At 34.5% G+C, this 27,938-nt stretch overlaps 3 protein-coding genes across 3 annotated transcripts; 2 read left to right on the top strand and 1 right to left on the bottom strand.

Moving 5' to 3' along the window:
• Positions 1–1,020: 1,020 nt before the first annotated feature.
• On the top strand, positions 1,021–5,042 carry RB195_025839 (uncharacterized protein; the record flags this gene model as incomplete). The annotated part of the gene is made up of 8 exons (XM_064214149.1): positions 1,021–1,116; positions 1,720–1,785; positions 1,907–2,077; positions 3,483–3,586; positions 3,708–3,853; positions 3,956–4,015; positions 4,075–4,227; positions 4,906–5,042. The coding sequence occupies 8 exons, from the start codon at positions 1,021–1,023 to the stop codon at positions 5,040–5,042; spliced, it is 933 nt and encodes a 310-aa protein (XP_064070030.1).
• Positions 5,043–21,691: 16,649 nt separating this feature from the next.
• Positions 21,692–24,107, top strand: RB195_025838 (uncharacterized protein; the record flags this gene model as incomplete). The annotated part of the gene is made up of 5 exons (XM_064214148.1): positions 21,692–21,785; positions 21,852–21,940; positions 22,034–22,111; positions 22,375–22,497; positions 24,027–24,107. 5 exons carry the CDS (start codon positions 21,692–21,694, stop codon positions 24,105–24,107), a joined length of 465 nt encoding a protein of 154 aa, XP_064070029.1.
• Positions 24,108–24,555: 448 nt separating this feature from the next.
• Positions 24,556–27,567, bottom strand: RB195_025837 (uncharacterized protein; the record flags this gene model as incomplete). The annotated part of the gene is made up of 7 exons (XM_064214147.1): positions 24,556–24,666; positions 24,746–24,865; positions 25,003–25,140; positions 25,199–25,269; positions 26,303–26,429; positions 27,420–27,486; positions 27,563–27,567. 7 exons carry the CDS (start codon positions 27,565–27,567, stop codon positions 24,556–24,558), a joined length of 639 nt encoding a protein of 212 aa, XP_064070028.1.
• Positions 27,568–27,938: the final 371 nt, after the last annotated feature.

The following is a 27,938-nucleotide window of genomic DNA, read 5'->3' as shown; positions in this document are numbered from 1 at the left end:
GATCAAAAGCGGTGAGTTATAAGTTACAACATAAATCCCCTTCTAAACTTCTTCAGAGTGTGGCAAATAGGATGATAATGAACGATCACAACGTTGTACTTATGCTACGGAGGTCAATCTTTATTAGAGTTTTTGTATTTTTTATATGACTCCATTAATTTCACTTATTTACCGGCCCTTAGCTGAGAAAAAGCTCCATCCGATTCACACTGCTAGGTCTATCTTTGGTGAGGAAATATTTTCTCCTAAAATGAAGATTTTTTTTAAATTGTGTGTCTTATGACATGGATACCAAAATTGGAAGCGTTCAGCTAATAAGACTCTTCTCTGAAACCAATTAGGCTGGATAAGTTAGTGCTGAACACCTGCGTAACATACTAATGATGTTAAAAGGTTCTATAAGAGTTTAGCGTAGTTGCTATGAATCGTATATGAATGAGAGGATTATGTGGCGTTGATTGCCGTACCCCTACAACGAACAATCAGCGAACGAGGAACTAGAGAAGCAAGCAGCGGCATCGACAACGATTGTGAGGTAGTCATTTGAGGTGTGCGATCAGGGCATTAACGGCTTGCGTACTCGTAATGAGTAATTTCGTAGCTGCTGTTGACCTAACGACCATGTGCTAGCGCTAGTCGCGGGGCTTCTATCGCATATGCGATGCGATGTCGACGGCGGTCGTTCCTATTCAGGTGAGACTGAGACATGGAAAGGCGCCGTGACGCTAAGGCCGATCTCACTGACAGGTGCACGTTAACGAGCCTCACAGCCTCCTCATCGAGAAAGCCCCCGAGGTAGCCCTCATATGGCTGCATATATACATACACGCACCTGCCCTCCACGCCTTAACGAATCATCTCTCGACCCAATTTCCGCACGCCTCAGTCAATCCACTTTCGAATGTCCGCTATAGCCATTTCGTCGCTGACCATTTGGTTTTTACCGGATTCTCGTGGCTGTCGTATGCGTATTTTTTTTTAAAACAATAGATACTTAAGATGTCGCGTTTTTCAGGAATCATGGTGGGACTGTATTCGGATCGGTTGCCCGACCTGAATTGGTTCCTAAACATTGCCGCTTCTCCCGGATCTCCCACTCTTCTTGCCCCTAAGAAGGTAACCTTGCTTTTGGTTCTTAAAGTCAGCCACAAAAGAATTATACAAGGCTGACTACATCTGTTTGGTTTACTTATCCTGGTTACTAGTTTGCAGTATTTTCATTTTATAAAAATTGCACTATAAATTTCCAATTTTTGATATCTGTTCCTGAATCTTCTCAAAAAAATCCCAACAATCTCTATTGGGAATTAAATGAAAGCGGCTTTTATAGCCGTTTTCTAATGGTGCTATTTGAAATCTTAGCAGCTCAAGCGTGATTAACAGATTGCGATGGAGCCGTAACCATAAAGTGCAAATATAAGTGCGTTTAGCACGTAGATTGCATCTTTTTTTCAAATAAAATTTTTCGCTAAACTCCTATAATTGCTTTGTCGGTTGTAAGGACACCGGACACGTAGTTATGGAACATTTTTCAGTCAATTCATATGTTTTTTTACCGCTAAAATTCCACTACATTATTCATGTACACGATCAACCATTAACTCTGTTACTGATTAGTGCAATAGTAGTATTTTTGCTTGGAACAGATAATAATGTAATCCAACAAACTCATTAAAGCATACTTTTTCTATTTACTACTTAATTTTCATTTTATTTTAGAAATCCATATCGTTCACTAGGAAGAAACGGAGATCCTGTCAACCTATACAACATGTTATCGATTCTGTAAGTGGTTGCTATATATTGATACAATTATTTCTTCAATATTTCTCGCTAACCTTTTTTTCTTATTGATCAACGATGACGTTTTTGCTTCCGGAAATATTCGAATTAAATAACGTTACAGACTGGACAAATCGATTACAATGCAACGAATATGAAACCGCCATTGAGCTACGCTCAACTGATCATGGATGCAATGGCGGAACGCCAAGTGGATAAAATTACATTGTCCGAGATTTACGAGTATGCTGCCAGACGATACGCATATTATAGGAGTTCAAAAGGGCCTTGGAAGGTAACGTCTAAGCAATAATTTTCAGCTGAAATTTCTATTTTATACGGTGACGCGAGAACTGGTCTTCATATACTCGAATTGGCGTGTTTCTTGCAGATGAACATTGTTCACATTTTCGTGCAATTCTCGCAGAGTTTTCTCACATTCTCTGTAGATAATTTCTCACCTTTTTTTTGATCGAACGAAGTGAATTATAGGAACTATTTTCTGCGTATTTTTTCATAACCTTTTTTCGTGTCCAATTTGTCATTAAGAAAATCTTATTTATTATGTTTCCCCTGATAGTTACTTTAGACCATAAGAAAACTGCAAGAAAGTCTTTGGGTGGGAAACTGAAGTGAAAAAGAGGAAAAATATTTCTGGAAAATTTCTTAAAAGTCAGTTTTCTTTTCCAATAATTAAAGGAGTTTCATTTTCGTGTTCGTGCAACATTGAACCAGGATTATCAACAGCAGAAATCACACAAAAATTTTCAATATAGCTTTCTTTCCGTCTATCGGTCATTATTTATGGAGTTTCATTTGTAATAAACAATTACTGCTTTGATTCAGTCAATTTTCGTTATTGCGATATTATTACGGGTTCAGAGATTGTGTACAATTTTTCTAGTATTTTGTCGTGCTGTGAAGATACTGTTCCAGATTGTTTTATTAGGATCTGGACAAGGTTCCAGAAATGCATTACACTAGTTTATAATCAGTACTTCTGAATACTGTCTTAGAACTAGCCTCAGGAATCAAAATAAGGTTGCATGAATACTGAAATGACAATAATTTCTTTTGCTCTTTTCATATTCATCAAAAGTAACGTATTCAAAATTATATTAAAATTGATTAACCCGAAAGTTTGTTTTTGAGAAATATACAGGGAATAGTTTATTTAGAGAGCCTAGGACTGTGCGAAAGACATAGTATAGTAAGGTTTTGAATAAAAAATAATAATATTATGAATAAAAGTAAAGAGGTTTCGACACTTTCGCACTGAATTTTTATGCACATGAACCGGGTCCTCTGGTACATTTGTGGTCCGTAAATATTTTCCGTTGACGTTTTCTCCGAAAATTGTAATAAATCCTTAGATGAATTCTTAGAAAGAGAAAAACCTACAGAAAAATAAACATAGTTACATATCAAGCTATTCATTTGAACTATAATATGATGCAATACTTTCTCGTTTTTTTCTGCATCTCTTCCTACTTTTTACACTAATCCTCAGTATTCTTGGACATTGGTAGTAACTAATTCAATACGGCGTAAGGGTGATAAAGAACCATTACCAACCGATAGGATCCACTCCTCCTCAGTACTTATCATATTTTTTTTCAAAATTTAAATATATTTATTTCTAGAATTTTCCGACGTGTTCAGCTGTATTATATTTAGTACATATTCATGGACATTTCCAGAACTCTATTCGTCACAATCTCTCTTGCAATCAACTATTTAAAAGGATACCAAGAAAAAACGGTGAAAAAGGAAAAGGATCCTACTGGACGCTTAATGAAGCAGGGTTAGAATATTTGCTATTATTAGTGTTTCAATGTGGAATTTTCTACATTTACTAAATAGTTAAAAAAAATTTCTGTTTTTTTTCCCTTTCCTGAAATTTCCGTAAGTTGTAATAGTTTTAGGTTGCACTGTTTCTCCAGTAAGAAAAATAAATCAAGATTTTTGGAAGTCGAGGAAAACGTATCTAAACCAACATCTCGCGTGAATTCAGCTGTTCTTCAATACATGGATTCTCTTCGAAATCGGCAAAAACCTATCGCTCCACATGGTTAGTTTAAAAAAAAGTCTAGTTTGTTCCTCTTAATCCATGGACCGAGTGGATAACAACTGGATTTATGGCAATAATCTAGTACAATATTGCTAATTACAGATATCTCCCTATTTGATGACTCTAACTCAACCGTCATTGACGATCAAGTGCTTGTAAACTGTAAGTTTTTTCTCCTTCTTTCAGGATTAACACTTTTGTCTTATTGGAAATTTTTGCAGATGAAAACAATTCACCTGCTGGATCGTCTGTACAGATGGATTTCTCCGAGTCATCATTCTCAGATGTTGGATTTTCATCTGATGATCAAGGATTATCGTCAGATTACAACTGGCAAAATGATTTTAACACCTACGATCTGGATGGATTAGAGGGTACGTGGATTTTATTTGAGTATATACTTCAGTCATTTATTGTTTACTTATTAACTAGCAGAAAGTAGCTTTTACTTTTTTTGCGTTGAGAGTAAATAATAGTGAGAAAGAATGTTTACGTTGATCCACTAATGGTTTTTATCATCTAAACGAAAACGAACCGAAATAAAAATCAATTTAATATCACGGAATAGCTTAAGGATTAGTACCATTCTTAGTATTTTCCTTTCCAGAGCTACTGGGATTATGATTAATTTAGCACTATTTTTTCTTTTTTAGTGGACGATTTTTACACAAATTACATATTCTTTGGGAATTAGAGAAGTTCAAAACGCTTGTTTATGAATCGAGCCAAAAAAAAGTCATACTTGTAGTGAGTGACAGAAATTTACAGCTGATAGATTCGGTGACAGGAGAGTAACTGGGGACTAACGGGTAATGTCATACGGAAGTATAACCTGGTATCAAATTATTTTAGTATTATCTTTAGCTCAGCAATTAGAATATTTTCTATATGCATTCCAATTTTTTAGAGTTTTCTTTAGGGGGGGGGGAAGGGATTTTCTAATGAATAATTTCAAGAAATTTCGTAGAACGTGGTCAAAAATTCTATTTGACATCAGAAAATATTTCGTTTCAGTAGAAGTTTATTTAAATTTTAACCTCTTCTCCTTATAGGAGTTCCATTTGTTGGTCAATTTGAAGAATTCCACTGTGATACCTTTGACATCGATCCTAATACGCCACCACAATGGCAGGATGTCGACCAGTACTACAACGAACTTATGCGATTAGAGGGCGAGGAACTTTTATAGCTTAGCATTTATAGACAATTCTTATAATATTTTCATTCATTTTATTTTTTTTTCTCCTTATCACTCATTTTATCGACAATTTTCCACGTTGGAATATTTCGATCTCATTGTGTATCTAGTCGTTTTCCCGTGCCAGTACATCTTCGGTTTCTTTCATTCGTTCACATTTATGTGACATTTCGTACTTGTACTTTTTTTTCGTCATTTTTATATGCAATTTTTTTGTATCATGTACATTATATGTTTCAACAGTCATTTTACATTATTACTTGTGTATTTCGATCTCGTATGTTTAAGACGTAATAAAGTTTTATACGCAATGCTCGAAAATTTCTATGAATATTTTTAAATTATGATGTATTCTAGAAGAGGGATTTTTCAAAAATCTTCTTTGTGGTATTTTATTCAATTGTACTAAAATTTAGCGATGTGTAGATCTATATTCATGGAACACATTCTAATTCAGGGCTAGTGAACGTCTCCGAATTTCACTAAAATGAATTCCGGTGCCCTCGGAAAAACACAATCTATTTTATTTTGACCTCTGATGGTTTCAGTAAAACGGAAACAATTTTTAGAGATTTGTTTATCCATCTACAAGCCAAACATATTCCGTATAGTTTAGGAAGAAATATGTTCGAGTAATTAGTTTAAGAATCCTGAAAATATTTCCAGCAATGCGGTTGTGCCAAGATTTTCCCTTCGAAAATGTTACTACGTCATGCGAAATTCTATTCATGATTTCAGTTTTATAGTGGAGGCGACATCCAGAAGAATGCGATATCCTTGACCTTCTCTGGTGGTGACTAATTTCTAATTCTGTTGCTGTCAAAACCTTGTGATGTTGTCCCAATGCATTACAATGTTTGTACGGCGACGAGCCCTACATTTTAGCGGTTCACTTTACTGCAGTAAATATTCACCAGTAAGTAAAGCCGAAATTCTCATAAAGTATTCCTGGAATAAATCCATTATCGATAATTTGAGTGCTGTATCTGAGGTAAGACACGTTTCTCGAGGCACGAAACTGAACCTCAAATACTATGTCTAAAAATACAGAGATTCTGAGAAACAGCCTCCTCATCAGATTTGACGAAGTTTCCTTAGCGAAAGTATTTCTGCACCACGTTTTGAAGTAAACCGTTTTAAAGTAAAGTAAAGTAAGTAAGTAAAGAACAAATTTCAATGAGCAACTTTCCAGGATTATCAACGCGACACATGACTACTAAAAATATGTGTAAAAGATGTGACCTTTTAACACTTTCACGACTCATCGAACTGTTCTCCGACCGTTCGTTATATTCTTGGATCTTTTCCAAGTCTGCGAGTAATTCCTCAGCATGACGTGATTTGTCTTCTAATCTTCGAAATTTCGAGCAACAATATAAATTATGTGGAAAATTATTGGCGCTAATTCTTAAGTTAAAATCAGCTTTACAAATAAGATAATTAGCTTCTGAAATTGGTTGCTAAATTGATTTCTGAAAATGTGGTAGTCATGCATGCTAAAAATACTTTTTAACGGAACAAATTTGTCTATTTTAGACCGTTTTCTCATCGGTACCCTTTGCGTTAGCTCTTACGATAAACGAACTTTTTAGAAGAGTACATACGTCAGAGAAATATCGTCAAAAGAGACAATGAGGACTGGATTGAGTCTAATTTCTGAACAATGGAATATTAAGAGGTAGTATGAGAATAGCTGGATATAAAAGTCTAGAAAAAATTATCTGGAAGACAAATTTATGGATTTCTTCTTTGCAGCAAGCTTCCATTTAGTTTTCTTTTGCATGAAATGTGCTAGTGTTATTACTCGTGTTCATTCAATTCATTTTCCTTTTTTTTTGTATTATATTTCGTTCATCACCTCAAATTTTCTTCCCATAAATGTGCTGAATCATCGACACTCTTTACCTCAAGAAGAACGCGAGGTCTGGACAAAACACTCCTCATTTCTTCGTTATATTTTTCTCTGTTTCCCTATCTTAAGAGTTTCAAGAGTAACCGAATGAACACTCAACTCATTAGACGAATATATATCTAAATTTGACGTTTAAACTAACATTAATAAAGTATTTGAGATTGAAACGATAACTAATCGGGCATTTTTTTTTCATGAAAAGCAGTTGAATACTGTAAAAATTTGATATTTGATTTAATACTGTAAAAACAGAACCCATAAGGAAAAAAATTGAAGCTTTTTTCTTCAAATTACAACAGATTAATCAAATATAGAAATCTAACCAAGTCCAAGTGCAAATTTTTTCAAAAGTAGACTGCACTTTTTGGAAGGAATAACCTGTAAACAGGAAAAAAGCACTTTTGTGAAGTGTCTTGCGGCAGCACTTAAGATATTTCTGAACATTTAAAGGAAAATTTATGATTTTACAATTCTCTCTGTATATATTCCTCAATTCTTTCTGAGTGGTTGTCATTTTCGTTTTCATATGGAAACAATGAATGTAAATATACAACTGAGCGACACAACAAATAACTGAAGTAAAAATCAACGAATCTCATGATTCTGTTGAAATATTTTTATTATTATTATTTTCGTATTATTATTTTTAAGCTGTTGCGTAATTTTTCCGGAACATTTTTATTTCCTTATTAGTTTTGATAAATATTATTCTAAACTCGGCTTGCCTTATTTGTTGATGTTTCTAAATCGGCACTACATTTTTATTTTCAGTAATAATAAGTCTTTTCTGTGATGTTCATCTCAAAATATTCTTCAAATATTCAAAAATTGCATTGATCTTGTCAAAAGTAGTAATTTTTGCATTTTTCTGACTGAACCTCAATGCTTTCTTTTAGCTTTGAAATATCCTGCGCTATTATTATGTTCGCCTAAGCAAATTATTAATTTTTTCTTGCACTTTTCTCTTTCTTCCATTATTTTTTCTCTTTTCCTGAACTGGGACCTAAAGCTACAGAACAGCAAATGATACATTTGTACTTGTTAATACTTGTTAATATGGATTTGGACAAGACGAAATATGCCGCAGTATTTCACTGGATAATCGGAGCATTGAAAAAATTGTGTGGAAAATTGGGGGCACGAATTCATAACAGTGATCTCGAAATGGACCTTGCCACAAAAAATGTCTCATCGAAAATCAAGGTTAAAAATCATTTTTCAAAGAAAAACGTTAATCTGATTCCACTTACATTTTGTTCACAGTCAACAGCTATTAGTTATGTTGAGAGGAAACTCTTCCATAAGGATAACCCTCTTGAAAATAAATCTCACAAATCTTCATTTGTGAGGGTTTCTACTGAGGAAAATGGAGAAATGCGATGAAAATTTGAATGGTACGGGATTCTTCAAAATCAACATTATACAATGGGTCTTCTCCTCCCAAAAAAAAAAAAAACAGATTCACTTGATATTTGATGAAATTTTTGATAACTCGCCAAAAAATAAGCTTTTTGTGAAATCGCATGAAAAATTATCATCTTTATAGGTTAAAAACTAACGACAACTCGAACGTACTACGGAAAAATTCACACTGCGGCTATGGTTCTTTAAAGTTATGTGTCGACGGAACGCACACCTGATTTGTTAAGGATTTACGAGGGTTTAAACAAGTTACTTTAGTGAAATTTCCAACATCCTCAAGAGTCCTGATTTTAAAACTGTGAGAGATATGAAGTTGCTCGCAATGGTGTCTACATTAGGAATTTGCAACTATCATTTTAGTTTTCGAAAAATATATTTACGTCAAAAATCATGTATCCTTGAGGTGCCATTATCCGGAACTCAGACCTGCTATTGTGTTCGTTTCCATAGGATGTTTGTTTCAAAAAGTGTTTTAGTGGTAGATTTCAAGAGCTCTTGTTATATCCAGACAGTAGATCTTGTCCACATAATTCTATGGATGTGAGGATTTTAGAATAAAGTTTAAATTGAGACGAGTTATGAAGAAAAAAAGACGAAGAAGACGTGGATTTGCATTTTTTTCGTCTTCTGTCGTAGAATTAGCGATTTCACTGTAGCTGCATTTAGCGTCAGCGCTTCCCGCATGTGACGGAAGACCAGTCATCCTAAACTTTTCGATGTGGGCGGGGAAACACTTCATCTCTCATGACTTTCATCGCTACACCATGGATTTCGGACCTCTCAATTTTTTTTCTAACTCCTCACAATTCCTGTTTTATGGTTGAGTACTGTTTACAAGTTCTCTATCATTTATTATTCGTTTGTTATTTTTTATTCGATTCCTTCCACATACTCTGTCTAGTACTTCTTCTAATCATTTGGTTAAACAGGTTTCGTGATAAGAAAAATGAAAAAGTAACTTAAAAATAAAAAGGGCAAAAACTGCCTGTGTTAAGTGCATTCATCTTCTGCCTAATGGAATAGAAAAATTTTGGAGCAGTAAATTTTTCTAAATTCCAGTTGGAAAAGTCGCTGAAAAAATGAGGATGAAAAAATTGTGGCTTCAGAAATTCACTACAAGCTTCACGAAGATTCTCGAATTTACATGAAGTTTTTAGATTTGATGAGATTTTTTTAATGGGAGCTTATCGAATTTATTCCGTCATTTCCTTTTTTTCATTTTCTACGAAATTTGGCCCCATCCTATGTAAAGTTTGCATACTAACTTGATTGGTGTTGAATATTTGGTATCAGTAGGTTATTGTTTTTCTTTTCCCAAAAAAAAAACTCTACTATTTTGTTGATTACTTAAATATACATTATATGCAAATAGCAATGATATGATTATTCTCCGTAATTCGTGTCTGAACCTCCATTTTTCCAGAAATTCATGATTTTCGCTCGTGACGCACTGTCGAATTAACATGAACACTTTTTCATTTTTATTGTTTTTATCGTAACCAAACAAACGATTGTCTTCCAAGCACTCTGTCAGTATTTAAACGTTCTTGAGCATTTGGATCTTGCATCCAGATGTTTACAATATCTTGACATTTCACTTTAAAACAGGATATATGGTTGGGATTGTTGTTGTGAAGCAGATTCGTGATGACTTTAAAATAAAAGCAGGACCGGCTTGTGTTTTGGAGGAGAGCGAAGATATTACGTTGTAAAGAATGTGGACATTCGGTGAAGTTCCTATGTGCACGCATTTGTTCACGACATAAAACCGCAGACCGGCCTAAACAACTTCCAGCCATCATTACCTCCGCCCACATTACGTTTCAAGTACCTCATTAGTACTGGCATAACGGCTTTAAACTGAAGTGTACGAAAAAAAAACAACAAAAACGCACCCATCGTTTCCACGGTTGTGTTGTTGTTCGACAGTTGCCGCAACCGTCACGGCATACGTGAGCAGCAACGGAGGATCCATGCAGTAGTCAGCTTAATACGACTAAATTAGAATATTCGGGTTTTTTGTTTGTACATACAAATGTTATGTTGACTTTGTTTGACGACCATGGGAAATGCAGGCCGCGATCAACAAAAACCGCATCGCCGCGCATCCATCCATACGTCCGCCGCCTCCTCGCCTCCTGACCTCGTCGACGGTAATAACACGACGCCACGACCTAGGTCCGTATAAGACGCTCGCACGTTCTTCTTCCAATTCTCGCGCCTAAACTATGCTATAGTCGATTACTTTGGAATTTTTCTGGATTAATTCGTTTAGCCATCATATCAGCTCTCTTGTATTTAGGGACGCCTTTCCTCGATCTGAACTTCACAAGATCTATGTGGATCAGTTACTTTCTCAATATCCTCAAAAACATTTTTCCTCCGTTTATCCACATTTTAATTGAATTTAACCTATTTATTAGATTTACTCGATTTTTAGGAACTACTGACTAGTGTTGAATTTTAGGATTATCTACCACTTCTTTTCGATCAGTGTTAATTAATAATAAAGTATATTTTACTTATACTTTTCAGGATTTGACATTAATCCGTGCATGTTATGTTGACAAATCCTTCTTGGATTTAGTGCAACATATTTGGTAATTCTACCGAACTCTTACTACTTACTTACTTACTCTTACTATTTACTTTTCTGCAACTTCTCTCAACTTTTTATTACTTTTTGATTAGTCTACGTTACAAAATTTTCTGTTCTATGTGCCACCTGGTCTCTTCTCAAAAGAAATATCTTCCTGACCCAATTTTTTCGAGAATGGTGAAGAACGAATCCCAATGAACTTATAATAAAAAAAATTTAGGAACTGCTTTTCCTAGTGTTTTTTTCGTTTGTTATCAGTGGCAACAGCATTTTCAATAGTATTTAGTTGGAAGTTCAATTTTTCACTTTTTCCCTTTCTTAAAAAATCGTAGAGATTATATTTTACAGTGAAGTGTAGGAAAAAATTTTCATTTTTTAGTTTTCTTTAAGCTGCGCTTCGTTCTGCATTATATCTGCATTTCGTTATCCTTGAGAATTTTTTTTGTCCTTTTCTATTTCTATAAATGTTGTGCGAACGTTACTTGCCACATAAAATTACACCTGCATATTTTCCTCAGTATCTTTTTCCAGTGAAATTGTGATCGAGAGGAACGTTTCACCAATGGGCAATCCTCCACTACATCCGATATCTTTTTTTCGAAATCTCAACCTTTGTGATTTTCGAGAATCCAACAGAGGAGACCGTTTCCCTCAGTTTAGACTCCCCAAATTTTCTTCTTTTTTTTTGTCAGCTTCTACACTCCCCTTTCACTTTCGAATGTTCAAAATTATTCGAATTAGATTATTAAAAAAAAAAAACTACCTCTTCCAAAATGGATATGAAATGTAATAATTGCAAAGAGTAACTTCTGGATTGTTCTGCTGGGATTTCGTTCGATTGTAGTTATTAGCGGTACAGAGAATACTGTTAGTCTTGTCATTCAACAAAATATTCTTTCAAATCATAATTTTAAGTTTTTCTCAATTTCCAGTTCCGATATCGATTTATCTCTTCCAGGTTTTCCTCAAAAATACACTTTGTAGGCGGAAATATTGCTATTTTTTCCGGGATATTTGGTTACATTAGTGAAGGGCATTTCTTCGAGTGTCATTTACGTGTCCTGTTAGTTTATCTTTTCATCGCGTCGTACTAAACTAGTTCAGTCGCACCTTTTTCCACCTGCAAACAAGGTGTTCACGATTGTGTGAACGTTTTTGCATTTAATTTTTCCACTTATCATTTTTTTTTTGCATTTTTCGTACTAATGAAACATGCCTCGATTAGTTATGAATAGAAACAACCCTGAGAATTTTTTTAAAGGACCCCCTTCTCAAATATTCTCGTCTTGCACCTACACTAACGACATGTATAAATGAAGTAAAAATAGCAAATAATTACATCTGTTTTCTGAGATTATTATGATTTCAACTTCTTTTTAAAGAAAAATTAAACGGTATTAGTCAACCTCATTGTCATCTGCTGATGCTATTTCAATCACAAATTCTGAGCTCGATCTAGGATTGTTTTTTAATGGTCGGTGACTATCCTGGCCAAAGCGCTAATGTAAATTCAGGACAGCCCTGTGTCACCCATCGTGATTTTTCTTCGACTTTTTTTTCGTCCTGCCTGTCGGGAATGGAATACATTGGAGTTCTTTTTGCTTAACAATTCAAAGTTCGTTCAAAATCGATGAAATTTGGAACTGATTCTGTGTTGTTAGGAATTTTTCCAACTTTTAAAATGCTAAGATATCTGTAGAGGTCATCTTGATGTCATCCCTATTGCTACTTTTTACGAGTAATCCTGTTTTTACGAGTATTACTAGAACAGTTTTTGTATTGAAGGCCTCAAAATAGGTTTTTGACGATATTTTAAAGAACATGTTAGGGAGCTAGAGTACCATAAAGAAGATCTTCACGAGTATAATTGTGTTTTACGCTTATCTGGAAATTTATTATATCTAAGGATTTTGCCTGATTATTAGGTGAGGAATAGGTAACATGTTGATCAGGCGGTGGTCATAATAACGCTGTCTTGGATTTATTGAACAGAAATGAAAAAAAAATCAGTTAATTATTAGTGAAATGTTATGAACTAGGACTGCAAATGTGACTCTGCATGCACATTGTCCACATGCTTGAAAACCAATCAATAAACACTAAATGTGTGTGTTTTGGAGACTCCTTACCATGTTCGTTGAAAAAAAAAATTTGCATTTCATATACTGCCGCTGAAGTAGTGAAATTTTTGTTCAATTCGTCAAATTATTTTCAATTTTGCTTCGATTTTTTTGAGAGGCCAAACCAATCATTCAAGAAGGAAATTTTTTCTCTATGTAAAGCGAAAAAACAGTTTCTTTGTATGCTTGTGGGTTCGAGCATGATAGTAAGTGATTAGACCTTTTTATTGAGGAGTTGAACATTCAATACTATGATCACAAATACATACAACAAGATTTCTCTTGGAATTCTGTGTCCTATCTGGATTTTTTTCTATGTCTATGACATCAAAATGACAGAGCTATACCATAGCTGGTATTCAAAGGCTGCTCAAATATCTCTCAGAGGTCTCAAATTCCTCTCTATCAAGCGCTGATGCATTACAATTAAAAAATTTACCTCAACAGCTCCGTAATCCTTGAGCGTACAGGTTAACAAAAAGTTATTCTGGATATTCATACCAAACTATGTAGTTTTAAGCGCGATAATTTATTCGTACTAAGCGGTTACTGCATAATTGTGCATGTATAATTAAGGAGCGGTTTAAGCATCCAGAATACGCGTGCCATTTGAAGCGTGATTCTCTCAACTTTGACATGATTCTAAGGAGGAAATTTCAAGTTCAGAGTGATCCACAAATTAAGAAGGAGAAAATTTTCAGAAGACTTGAAAAGCGGTAATTATTATCAACTTTTGAACTGATTTTTTTTTCGAAGAAGATTAGACGTGGTTCATCCAGAAAACGTGAATTGAGTAGCATTAGATCCTGGTAAGTCTAACTACATCAAAATTCCTTGGGAATGTATAAAGTTCTGCTCCCCAAAAAGTCAGAAACGTATCAAATCTACAGTCATCATGGATTAGAGTGATCCGATCTCAGCGATCTAGGAGTTTGGTATGAGAAAACATTGATGTTTCGGGAAGGATAACCAGGATTACTCCATCATTCCTCATTCAGAAATAATTAAGGAGTTATCTTAATTGTTCTACTAGTTACAATGGTACTGTAATATCAGTAACGCCCTCACATTTCGAGGCTATTCTTGTCCATCTCGTCCAGTACAGCGTGGTCTAGTCGTCTAATCCTATTCTGGAACTCTCAGTGTTTGAGGAAATTTACATGATACAGGGTGATTAGACCTCCTTATTGAGGAGATAAACTTTCAGTACTAAGGTCATGAGTATATACATCAAATTCTGGTTAATTTAACTGAAATAAATTATTAGAACCCCTTTGAAACTCGGATCAACGGGAATTCATTTCCAGAAATGTGATACTCGTCATTAGTACGTAATTAAAAGAAAATCAAATTCAGGCTAGTTTGTCGAGATTTCTTTCCGATAATCGTTCGCCCTTCTTTCTCTCATAAGTACTTACTTTCCACTTCATTCCGTGGATCTATTTCCGGAAAGTGTTCCTGTAATTCGTTACATAACGCTATGCGACGTGCGTTTCGAAGGGTTCAAGAGAAATCGATGCGATTGATCTGAGGAGGTATTACTGAGTGGAGTTTCCTTAGGCGAAATCTCCGATATCTGTATGTGTCGCATGGATCTGTTCCGAGTGAAATCCGAAATCGTGTTTGTGTACTTCTCGTCAGTCTTTGTGTGATGCTATAAACAACGTTTGCTAAATCGTGTTCCATTCTTCTAGTGTGTTACGAGTTCGTCAAAACACTTGACGTTGCTTGCACAAATGGGCGTTGATGAAGAGGTGTTTATCCGAAATGACATGACAGCCATCCTGGATCAACATCTCTAAAACAGATGCTGTTTTTTTTTCTCTTATTTTCAAGAGATTTGTCTTCCCTCTACTCTCTCAATGTGGATAAAAAAAAACCGACCGCTTCTTAATATTGCATCCACTGACAAATACAAGTAATCAATAAGTTAGTATATCCATAATTACCCTATCGGTTAACAATATTATGGTTAAATTGTTAAAATGTCAAGAAATTACACTGATGTTGCACTGCATTTTGCAAATTTTGCAAAGTTGACTTTAAAATTTATGATACATGAATTTTTACTGAAAACTTGCACAATACTTGCAGGAAAAAGAATGACTACAATCTTCAAATGTGAAAATTCTACAGCGATAGATTGAAAATTCATAAAAATTCCATTTTTGATTATGATAAATGTTTAGCATTGATTAGATTACTTAAGCTTAAGCTGGATTAATTCAAGGAAAATGATAAAAAAGTTATTTTCCTAAAAATGCTAACTGACAGCAAAACATGTAGCACTAAGGGAAGGCGGCGTTAATTTCTTAAAATACTTCTTCTAGGATCTACCCACGTCAAAAATGGATTTACTTGATTTCCGTAGGTAATTTCGTTCTTTTTTTTTTCTTTAAACAGTCATAGTAGTGTTAGCTATCGCATAGCAGTGTCCCGTTGGATTTTTTCCATTCCATTCATCATTCATGGATCATAGTTTGAAACGTAATAATAATGCTTGCACATTTCCCGTCCGCCAACAATGGTCATTCAACACCTGACGGGCACATGCTGACTGCAATCGGAGAGGCGGCTTTTATTCGTCGTCGTTTCGGGTTCGTACGTTCGGTTTGCGCAGCCAGCTCACAGGAGAGGATTCAATCGCCGTCACACCTCACTCTCTCCTCGTCCTCGACGTTCTCTACATTTGTCGTCATTTTATATGCAAGTCCGCATTATCATCCATCCATCCACACACACAGCACACAACCACAAATATAATGTGAATGTAGTGTGTGCGCACAGCAATCATATTTTCTCCTCCTCAATCCTTCCATAAAATTCCTCATGGCTCGTATTCGAATTACTTGCAACTGGTATAAGTTTATGTAAAAATTGTCTCATATTAAAATGTTCAAGTTACTTATCATAATCGTATCATACGCGTGCATACGAACAGGATTTCATTGCGTTATGTACACAGCGGACGTGTTTTCCGGTATGCCCTCATCGCGATAACTTCTCCTTCTTCCCGTCTCTTACGTGGTTGATTCGTTGATGACTGGCCGATCGAGTATAGCCGTTCAGTAGAAACGTTCGGGAAAATTTTGCACTGCAGCCCGTTTTTTTCTCCCTGACAGCTGTTCGATTGTAAATATATTAGAACAACCGTTTGTCTTCGAGCTAAGACACCGTTTGTTTTTGGATCGCGCACCGGTTCTCCTTCGCATATACGATTGCTTTGAAAGAAAATGCTCGAATTTTAATACTTTCCTCTTAAACAGCTGTTACCTGCTTTTTGATAAGTTTACAAATTAAGATTTACAGAATAACTACCATATCTTACTAGTAAATATTTACATTTACTACCAATTCATAGGTTCCAGTTGAATCCTGATAGCATCGTAGAAGTTCGCTGGCCGGCAGATATCACGTTCTCAAACGTTTTCTATTTACTTTACTGCGCTCACAGCTCATTCCATCATCAGGTTCGCCTCCTGGCGCTCGCTTCCTCACAATATGTACATTTTCTGCGATGTTTGCTAAAATACTATTCATCTTCTTTTTTTTTTTTAAAGATGTACTTGTACACGAAGTAAAACCTTCAGTAAGTATTTTCAAGATGAACAGTTGAGTCCCGGAAATTGTGACCATATTTATCTTTGTGGATTTGCACTGTTTTGGGAAAATTTCGAGCACAATTGCTTTATATCCGCTCTCTAGTTCCCATCAAAAAAACTACACAAAACGTTCTGTTCAGGACATTTCCGCTTTCTCAAAAATTTCTTTCCTGCCTGCATTCATTTTCGTACCTTTTTGTATCCTGAAAACTACTTAATAGCGGGAATTGGGGTGAATATGCGTCATTCGTCGTCAATAATCATTTAATGCGTTGGATTCGTTCCAAATGTTCATTAATGGTGAAGAGAACCAGTATAACATAATACTGTAACGAGTGGTTTCTTTGTAAAATTTAATGATGCATTTAGAAAAAAAAAGACCTGATCAACATTGGAAAACATCCTTAAACATTTTAATATTCATGTAAGCAGCAATTTCTCTGTGTTTCTACTCTATGTCTGCATTTTATATGAGCATAACTTTCTGGATATCAATCATAATGTAGCTATATGTAGCTGTGTATTGGATAAGAAATTCCAGTCAGTTACTTTTTCTAGAGTTTATTAGATTTTTCACAGTTTCAGTGATACCATATATGTCTACAGAGGCAGTTATTTACTAAAGAAGAGTAATGAACCAAATGAGATCTATCTGGAAAACTGAAAATCGCATGGAATCCTCCTTCCAGTCTTTCCTACGCTTTTCCTCTTTGCAAACAACCGGAATCACAACGGTATTTTAATGTGAACAAGCAAATAAAACCGCTTTCTAGGAAATGCAAATGGACTTCGACTTCTACAAAACGTTATTATTAAATAACAGTTTAAATTCTTTGACAAGTACATTTGAGAAAAAAAATGATCTTTTGAAAAAATCTTGTGAAAAAATGATCCCACATTTTGACGTCATCCATATAATTTCGTTGTGAGAAGATTCGACGCAAACATTCCAAATAACTAGATTATTTACGTAGATGATGGAAAAAGTTGCTCAAGTGAGATTTTTTTTCAAAACAAACTTTTTTTTTGTAAGCAGAAGAAAAATAAATTAATAGATATTCGCTTTTTTTTCCTGTCTGGTTCCATACTTCATATCGTTTAAATTTACCCGAACTTAAATTTGTTTTAAGATTTTTTTCGAATCAGGTTAAAGCAGTTCGCCTGTGCTTTACGTGTGCACGGACGCATCCATAGCGATTCCGATTTCCCTAAGTTCAAAATTTTTAATCTTCCACTCGATACACTCTTTTTTTTGTTTACAAAGACAATAAAAGCGATCTGCATTTGAGTTTACCTTGCTCTATCAACATCGATAAATATTTGTGTGAGCCTTTTTGCGTAAACTACCTTGCTCTAGTGGAACGGTAAGTTTTTTTTTCTTTCTTAATTATTTTCGACCAAAGTTTCCTCCTTATTTTTCTTATTCCTTAACTATCACACATTGACGGAGATTCTATATCTAGGGTCGTAATCCTCAAGAGAATTTCTTAAAGCATTTCTGCTACAATTGCAGATATTTCATTTTTCGAAGAAAACCGTGCTGGATGAGAGATCAAGTGGGATTTTTTATTTTTTAAAGTTCCCACAAGATTTTTCTGAATACCAGCTCCATATCCCCCTAAAAAAGTCTCGTGAAAATTTTGATCATTTCTCCTGTCTCAGTAAATTCCAGCGCAACTAAATTTTTCTCCTCGCCAGTCCTTCCTCTAGCGTTCTTCATCAATCCTGAGAGAATAAAACGGAGAGTACAGTACTTTTTCAGTTAAACACGTGAAGTATGTGTAGTTCATTTTTTTTCGCGAATAATTTAGGCAGCGAAAATTGAGCCAATGAACGAGTAGGAGATGCAATGAGGGAAATGAGACAAGAAAATTGAATTTGCTCTCAACACCTTCTCACTTGTCTCTGTTCCGGAGAACGTCTTGTTTTTTTTCATTCATTTTCAGGAATATCTTCTTTTCAGCTTGGGAGGAGGTAGAGAGGAAGTTAAATATCATTGAGAGGAAGGGTTCTGGAGCATTCTCCTCCTGCCAGATTTTTCACAAGTAAATTATTGTGAATTTTCGATATTTGATTGTTATTCAAATAAATAGTTATGATGTTATTTAGGATCTTGGTTTCACGTTCAAGTTGTGTCAAATTAATTTCATTGATCCTCACTGCACACATCCATTGTATGTACCCTTATTTTGTTGGATATTTTTTTATTTTTTTTATTTGAATAGCTCTACTTCTTACAGAGTGAATGAAATACATTGTAATATACGTTAATTGGAATCACCTGATAAAAAACCACTAAAAAATGGCTAGAAGAAACTAGTCGCTAACTGTTCCTGGAAATAGGTTCAGTTTTAATAGTGGAAATTCTCTAATGCAGCATTTAGTAAGCTTAAAGTGCAGTTCATATGGTATCTACAGTATTCACCGATTTTTTTTCCCACGAGACTACATCTTTAAACGTTCCACTTTCGTGGATATGCGCTCTGATCGCTTGCAGATGTGCCGTTTTCCGACGATTTGACTCTTTGATGCGATCCTCATTAGCCGTTTAGGCTGAACGAGTGACTCGAATTCTTTCGGCTGAACGATTTTTTTTTCTTTCAAGTGATAGAATTACGAATTAATGATTGATGTAAATTCATTTGAATTTTGGTTTCATTTCATCATTCTGCGTCTGTCACCTCAGCAACGATTTTTAAAGCGTATTTTCATTCGTTAATGCTTAGCAACTCAAACAAAGCGATCCTGGTAATGCGATCGCTGGTTTTTATTCATTTTTTTTCTTTCGGAGATTAAAAATCGTCCTTTTTCCAGGATTTTTCTATACAATTAACTATAGATATACTTGAACAATAGCCAGTAATCAGTGAAATTCTTCGTGATTTTCGTATTTTTCTTCAAATATATGCTCATAAGTTGGTACACTAACTTGTTCAGAAGAATTTCATAGAGTTTAAACAAGTATTTCTCGCCAACTCAAAGAGCATTCCTGGATGCTTTGAAGTCCCGAAAGCACGTAAACATAAGCTATTCATTCGTGACGTTCGTGAATTATTTGGGCAACCTCGGCTGCTCTATGGATTTTGCGTTTCTGATGAGCAAGGATAACGTTGCTCCGTAACTATAACCAAGTTTCTCCATATGATTTCTTTCTCGAGCATTTCTTTGTTTTTACTAAGGTTTTCTGGACAAAATTACATTTGTTTTTTAATGAAAAATTACGAATTTAACTATTAACTATGAACTATTTACTCTTTTCTTACTATCATTTTCCTATTTCATGCTCAAGTACTGTTAACTACTTTTTAGCCGGAAAAAATGATAGTTATGTTGGAAACTTAATTTGGCTGGTGCCTTAAATAAAAAAGGATTAATTTAGAGATTAGTTGCAATAAAAATTATGAAAATTATCTAGTTTAAATCTTTTCCACATAATATTACAACACTCTGAGTCATATGTACAAAACTAGTAAAGCTGAAAGTAACTCGTAGTTCTTTACTGATGTTTGAACATTGAATCACCTCATGAATACTAACTACAGTAGATTTTTCTCCATTCTCGTGACTCATTCAAAATTCCTCGTTCTCATACAGCTGCTGCTGTTTCGTTTTTTTATTTCTTTTTATTTTTTCTATTATATAAAAAAGTGAGGAAAAATCAGTTACTGATCTACTGTGTACATTTAAACAGTATATTCTTATTACATACATATATCTCACTGTGTTTTTTTTCAAGTACATAGTTTCTATCGGCGTTCATAATGGAATCATATGATTTTGCTAGAACCGTATTTTCATTACAAACTCGCTCAACATTCTCGCGTCGACCTTGTAGAAGATTTTTGCGTGGGCGTCAGGTACTCGTTAAATATACCATATATGAATACATTTGAACGATTTGTATTTAACAACGATTATTTGTTTTTTTCCAAGATCCAGAGGCTAAGAGAACCGGTACCTCGTGTTAACATCACAAGAATTTCATTACTTATGGAAGGATCTAAATGTGATTAGGAAGAGGAGGGATGTTGTAAATTATTGATCAATATCTCCTATTCTCTTGTTTTTTTTTCTGAGAACATTTTGCAAAAATTCACTTCATCGCTACGGATTTTTTTATAACTGACGTATTGTTGAAGAGGTGAAGCATGCGATGCCTTTACCGTAACGGAGTTAAATTTAAAGAAAAAATTAAGATAATTCTATCAAGAAAAGCTTTTATGAATTAATTCAAAGAAATTTTTACGTTCTATCACCCCTGAGGAATAAAACTATTTTTCTTTTACTGTAGCAGTTTCCGTCATATTTCTTTTGTTCGTAAATCCTCGAATTGCGAATCCATAAACTAGTTCTGCCTAAATGAACTACTTGTGTAGCATTTAGGCCTATTCTCTTCCTTGTGTTCCAGAATTTTCTCATCGTTAATTCTAATATGTTTATAGTCCTGTTTGCCATGACAGACTGTTGTTGTACTAATTTTACCCTTTAAATATTTATGATGTTTTTAAATGGCTGACTTTGACAAGTATGGTTTAACACTGTTATTCGTATCCAGTAATTCACAGAGTACATTTATATGAAATCTTCGACATTGATTGAATGTTGGGAGGATTTTGAGGATTTTGCCTGGTGTTTTTCTTACTTACATAATTTATTTTTCATACTTTTAATACCAACGTAAAAGTACATGTGATCGGTCTTGAGAAATATTAATCAAATATGCATATTAGAAAGCCTATGATAGTTTTATTTTTCTAAAATGTAGCCACCTCTCTTTCTCTCTTTCTTTCTCTCTCTCTTTCTTTCCTTCTCTCTGTCATTACACATTCTTTCACATTTACAGATTAGTCATCGTTACAAATCAGAGAATTCGTCATTTCAGTCCACATAAATCCCTTTTATTTCTGGAATTTCATTTAGTATTCTCTACACGTTATATTATCAGCTCATCGATTCATCCTGAAGCAACCTTGACTTTCAGGCAAATGAATTCGATATCACGTGCAGTCACCTCGCGATTTAACGACATCTCCAACAAACGACAACGACTTGTCGGTGAAGGCAAAGATTCGGATTTCGGTAAGGAATCCTGTGACAGAGTGAAAAAAAACTATGGACAGCGTTTTTTCATTCCTTTAATTACAGTAAATCCTAGCTGGATGGACCCAACAACTAGCGATTTTAACTGCTTTGAACCACCTGAGCTAATAATCTCTGAAGAGGACTGGAATGAGGTTGTTTATTTTAGTAAATATGTTTTTTAAGGTACTTTTCTCCTCGGTTATTTTCAATTGAATCAATGTGAAGTTTGAGATGCTACTTTTCAGACTACCTCAATAGGCCCAAAAGTAGAGAAGCCGAAGATGATCTTAGAAGTAAAGGCTTCAAATAATATTTCCAAAAAGGTATCGATTTTTCTTGTTCGCTCCGGGGAATTTTTCGGTCGCGAGCAGTTACTTTGCAAACGGGATGTACGAAATTTTTCATTACCTCACTTTTATCGTCTGTAAATAAACTATCATTACGGAACATACTCCGATCCATGTATTAATGAAAAATTTATATAATCATACAAAGTTTCAAGTTTCATATCAATTATTGTTTATGAAATATTATATTTTTGATAAACTCGAACTCGTTAACTCGATAATTATTTTCGTGTGCTCAGGTTACATCGGTCGTCCGACGACTATCACCATTTGGTAGTAGTAACAATTTGTCAAAAGAGAAGGAAGAGGAAAAACATGATGGAAATGAGGAGAAGAAATCGCAAAAAATTTTTAAAGAAACGGTAAGTTTGCAGTTGTATAGTTAGATGAACACGTTTTCGTTATTAAAGTTGAAGAATTTTGAAATTTTTGTGTTTTCGAATATGGCAAAGGGGAATTTTCCGAAAATTTTGTTTCATCATATAAAAAAAGACTTTATCGTAGTTTGCTCAGCTATTTTTCACAGAATTAAATTTAAAAGCATCGTAGTTTCATTCTACTTAAAATTTAATATTATCCTGCGTTCCATTTCGGTGTGGCCATTAAGAATCTGGGATCCTTCTTTTCCACTTCGTGGATCTAATCTAACGAGATAATTCTTTATTTTGTAACAAGTGACTCCTCGTCAACAGTTGTGCTTGTTCGTTCTGGAGAAAAGCTATTCACCCTCTTTTTTCTCCCTCCGTCCATCAATTCTTGATTATTCCTTTTTCTTTGAAGAACTCTTTTAAAGTGAATCTGTTCTGAAACGAGATTCGAATCGTTTTTTGTTGAAGCTTATAATTGTCATTGTTTCGCACTTGTAAGACCTCTTACACCTTTCTGGTTTTTTTTTTCTAATTCGAGAAGGTTTCCAGTTTCGGCTACAATTAGAATGGCTTGTCCCCCGGTATAAAGGGCTGCACTGTCACAATGTCATGCCCAGGAATCCTCTTTTTTTTTGTTCCTCAGAGATTTCTCTGAGAGGGTGGTGCAGACTCACTTGCATTGGATAATTTGCAATGTTTTCATAAAACGATGAGTGGGAGGAATTAATGGATGTTTAAATGAACGCTCTTTTCGCGGGGAAAAAAGTGCATTCCAATTGTGTAAATTGAATGACGAAGTGATATTTTGAAAATATTCGCTTGGTAAGCTGAACTGAATCCTATACTCAAATGTTATAATCGAGTTAAATTTATTTTTTAATATTTCCTCATTAATCTCCTTGTAATAAAGATATTATCATGTGGGAATTTAATTCAAGAAATCTAAAAAAAGGAAAGAAAAAGAAATGTTCTTCGTTAAGAGAAATATACGGAGATTTATAAAATTGTTCCAAGTTTTTTTTTTGTGAATATTGAAGTCGGATGGAGCTGATGATGAAGCCGTAGCAGAACTTGTTACAAAAAAAGGAGTGCAACTTCATTAGCAGTAGATCCGATGATGAAGCCTCTGATGATGATGAAAATGAAATAAGGAATAAGTATCGTTTACATGACCTCAATAACCTCACTGTTTTTGTATCAACTCTGAATCGGAACAACTCTGAAGTTATTGTAATTGATTTGTTTTATTTAGTGCAAAATTCCTAAAGTGGGTGATAAAAAGAAGAGAAAGAGGTATTAAAAATTTTTTTAAATCTATTTGAATTAATACTTTGGTTTTTTTTTAAATTGCTCTTGTTAAAATGCTTTTTGAGAAGGCAAAAAAATCTCTTACTCATTACTTTTCGGTATTCATAACATCATATTTATTTATTTATTTATTTGACAATTGACGTGAATCCATAAACTCGTCAAATCCATTACCATCCAAGATTTAAATGTTAGATCAAATGTATTGATTTCAGCGTGGAAAAATGGATAGAATCAAGAAATCATTCAAAACGAACGAACGTCAACAACTAATCGATTCGGATGAAGAACAGTAAGAGTGATTAAAATCACCACATATGTTGTACGCAAATTTGCGTCCCATCTTCCTTGCCAACATAACATGGGTATACGAAGAAAAAAAGCACAGAATATACTGTTTGTATGCAAGGCACTGTTACTCGACGCTTTTCACCGTGCTCGGTGTCGAACTAGTTCGGTTTTATTCTCTCAATCTTACTATAAACACATGTTTGTATATCCCTTTTAAAACGGCTTTAGTGCAATGATGTAGTATTTTTCGATTTTTTCCTTGATTTTTTTCCTTTCTGTAATGAGCTTTGTACAGTTATTCAGCTAGAAGCTTCTATGTACTTCTTCTTTTTTCTTGATAATATAATAATATATTTGACTCTTATAGTAATCAAATGTATTATAGAAGAAATAAATACTTTGAAAGCAATTAAATATTTATTCTCTTATAATTTCCATCTCTTTCTATAGTTTTTAATACCAGTTCAAATCCATGTCAACACTGCAGGGTCCTTTGTAATCTCCAGCATATTGGTGGATTGATGGCTTTGACCATCCGCCGAATGGAACAAAGTTAGTGTAATCCTTAAGAAAACATATCATCCATTGATTTTTATTAGTGTGAGTGAACTTCTTTGTTCGTTTCTGGATAAACACTGAATACCTGATGTCCATTGTAGTTGGCCCACCAGAGGGGTTTGCTTGCCCATTGGTTCCAGCTAATTCCAACAATGTTAGCCCAGTTGTTGTTGTTTGTGTAAATTCCCCATTTCACACCCATGGCCTGAAACACATGATCCGAGGCGTTCAGAAAAAGAATAAATCTCTTTTAACCACTCATTTCATTAGTGATATAATTTTTGTATGTCGATTTTTCTCCTCTTCCAGCTTGTTATTAATCCAGAAAACATGTGAACTCACATTAAGTTGGTTACCCATGGCATTGATGAAATTTCTGTTGGAAGTGACATCACTTGACCAGGCGTAGATCTCAATATCAAGCCAGATCATGCCAAACTTAGCACCCTCGGCATTGAGACGATTCACAGTTGCCTCAACCTGGAAAAATCCTAGCATTGTACTGGGGGCTTTCCGATAATAAAAATCCATGAAATACCTGTGCAGCCGGTGCAGCGCATGTGCTTTTCAAGCACGGGAAAATATATGCGTCAACGTATTCCCAACCGGCTGAAACAATATTTGAATAGCATATATTATTAGTATAATGTATTTTTATAAAAATACATAATACAGTTCCATTTTTTTGCCATCAATCTCCACAAAACACTCAGAATATTCAAGCATTGCACACATGCGTTCTATGGAATCCCGAAAGTTTTTCCAATTTTTGAAGAATTAAGGGAAGCTCCTCATCGATTTTGTGACATAGGTCGCGATGAGCTCAGACGAGTGTAAACATCATTAAATCCATCATCATCTTTTATTCTAACATTAATTTTCAATTTTAGATAGGAAATATTCGGAATAAACTAACACAATGGTAATTATTCAATCCAGAAATTCTCATTATCATTATTGGATCATTAACAAAGCTGCATGATGACATGCCCCTTTTTCTCTTTGGTTTCGACATCTTTGTTAATTGTATTATTTTATTAAATTAATTGACTTATTTATTGTATGTATTTAATTGACTTAAATTGAATTGAAAAGGCTGTGAATAAGGTCCCATCTCTCCAATTAAACCGCAACGTAATTTTAACAGATTCTCGTCGAGACCATACTCTTAAGTCAAACACTTGACATACTTCATCGTCGCAAGGTAGAACAGCACTTTTGACTTTATTAACCCATTATTATTGTATTATTATGTATTATTATTATTCATTATTATTTATGTATTACTATCTCTCATTAATGGAATTATTCACTTAATAATAATTTTTTACACCTTAGAAAACTTGTTCCTGAACGCTTCTCAACAAAAACAAGATGAGTTTGGAAGACTAGCTGAAACTTCACTTCTTTTTTTGGGATCTCAGAAGAGATTTGGTTTCCAGAAACAGTATTCCCTAGAGATGATGCAGTATAGTATAATGGAAATTGAAAAGAGAAAGAATACAAAAAGTATTAGGTAAAGAACCCAAACATGTAAGCAAAAACGAATCCATTTAAAGGGTAGATGCACTTATTTTGAAAGAAAAGCTTGTAGATTTTCCCGATTGGGAAGTTTCACTCTGAAATACAAACATATCCTTACCTGCACGTGCATTTTTCATGTTCTGGATTCCAGTCTCATCATAATTTCCAATGCTCTCCCATGCTCTGGCGATGAAGAAAGTGTAGCCATTGTTTTTTAAGCACGTGAAAGTGCTGGATGACATTGGCTGGAAGTAGGCAACATTTGAAATTTTGTTTATGTGTTCCTTTCATTATTTTCCATTATGATTCCTAGTCCTAATAGCATTAAGAAATATTTGTATACGCTCTCTTAAACTAAAAAAATTGGATCTTATGAGAGGACTAAAACATTACGGCTATTTTATTATCTCGATAAAACTCGTTAGTAGAAAAAAAGTAAAAAAAAATCATTGGTTGAATTTCGTATTATCTCATATTTCCTATGTAAATTTCATAACTCCTAATTATCTTCCTTAGCTTTTCTTTCTTTTCTTTTTTATTCTTTCTGGATGATGAAAATCGTATCACTGTGAAAATTGTAGCCTACAACTTGCTTTCTTTTCTTTTGGAAATTATGAAATTTGTTTACTATGAAATTACCATTGGGAAATTATTATAATTTTATTATTATTATGAAATTTCTTCAGCTTACTATGTTGCTGTGACTTCTTTGGAAATGTTTTTGCTTGGATAAAGACAAGAATCCTTCTTTTCTCATGCTCCTCTTTCTCATCTTTTTTCCTTGCTCGCACTCAACGTAAAGCAGGCACCACCTGATATCGTCAGATGTTTGGAAACTCTTGATAACGCGCCGATGTCCTTCGCTTATTTCCTGGATCTTACGAACGATCAGAAACCAAATAGCAACGATTGTACTATTTTCTAATGGAGAAGGTCCATCGGCCTGATTGGACGTTATAGCTTCGAATTCTGGACCCTTTTTTCTCCTAGTATAGGAGCTACACAAAATCCATGCACAAATAACATCTGTACTTTATTTTGCTTTTTCTTTTGCGGTATTTTCTCGCTTCCTGTAAGGTTTGTCCATGCTACTTTGCTGTAGATAATTTGGAAAAAAACAAGTGATTGAAGAAATCCAAGAACAAACAGAAGATATTGTTATTTAACGATGATTTCTCACTGTTTACTTCTCTTTTGTTGTTCGACTACAAATGTTAGTAACATCAAATCCTTACCTGAATTGCATCGAGTCCAGTGGTAGCAGCGGCAGTGCCGAGGAGCGTAACGAAAACTATGACAGACCTATGGAAATTTGGAAATTACGCCAATAAACAGAAGTCAACAACCGAAAAAATTCACACAAAAAGAAGAAACGTACCACATTCTTTCACAGTGCTTCTAATGGGTGTGACTGCTTCTTTTATAGAATTATTACTATCAGAAAATTTCCGATTCGCTTACGTAAAACAAAGGGTGCAGCGTTATCTGCTACTGATAGACAGAAGCTTAGGAACTTCGTTAGGAGCACTTTTGATCTAAATTCACTCTCCTAGAACAGCGTACTACTAAGTTATTATTTCCGCTTACCTCAAAAAATTGGGATAATCTCCTTCCTGCACTATTCTAGTTTTTTTTTTTCAAACTGCACAATTTTTGCACCGTTGCAGAATGAAGGGAGAATGCTCATACTAACATTTCTTTTAAAAAAAGGAAGCCATTCACATGAAATTTTACATCTTTTTCCTCCCATTAAC

The sequence above is a fragment of the Necator americanus genome, chromosome X (assembly GCF_031761385.1).
Source record: "Necator americanus strain Aroian chromosome X, whole genome shotgun sequence".
In the NCBI taxonomy this organism is placed as follows: Eukaryota; Metazoa; Nematoda; class Chromadorea; order Rhabditida; family Ancylostomatidae; genus Necator; species Necator americanus.
The sequence above is the reverse complement of the archived record's forward strand: the minus strand, read 5'-3'. Positions and strand labels throughout refer to the sequence as shown.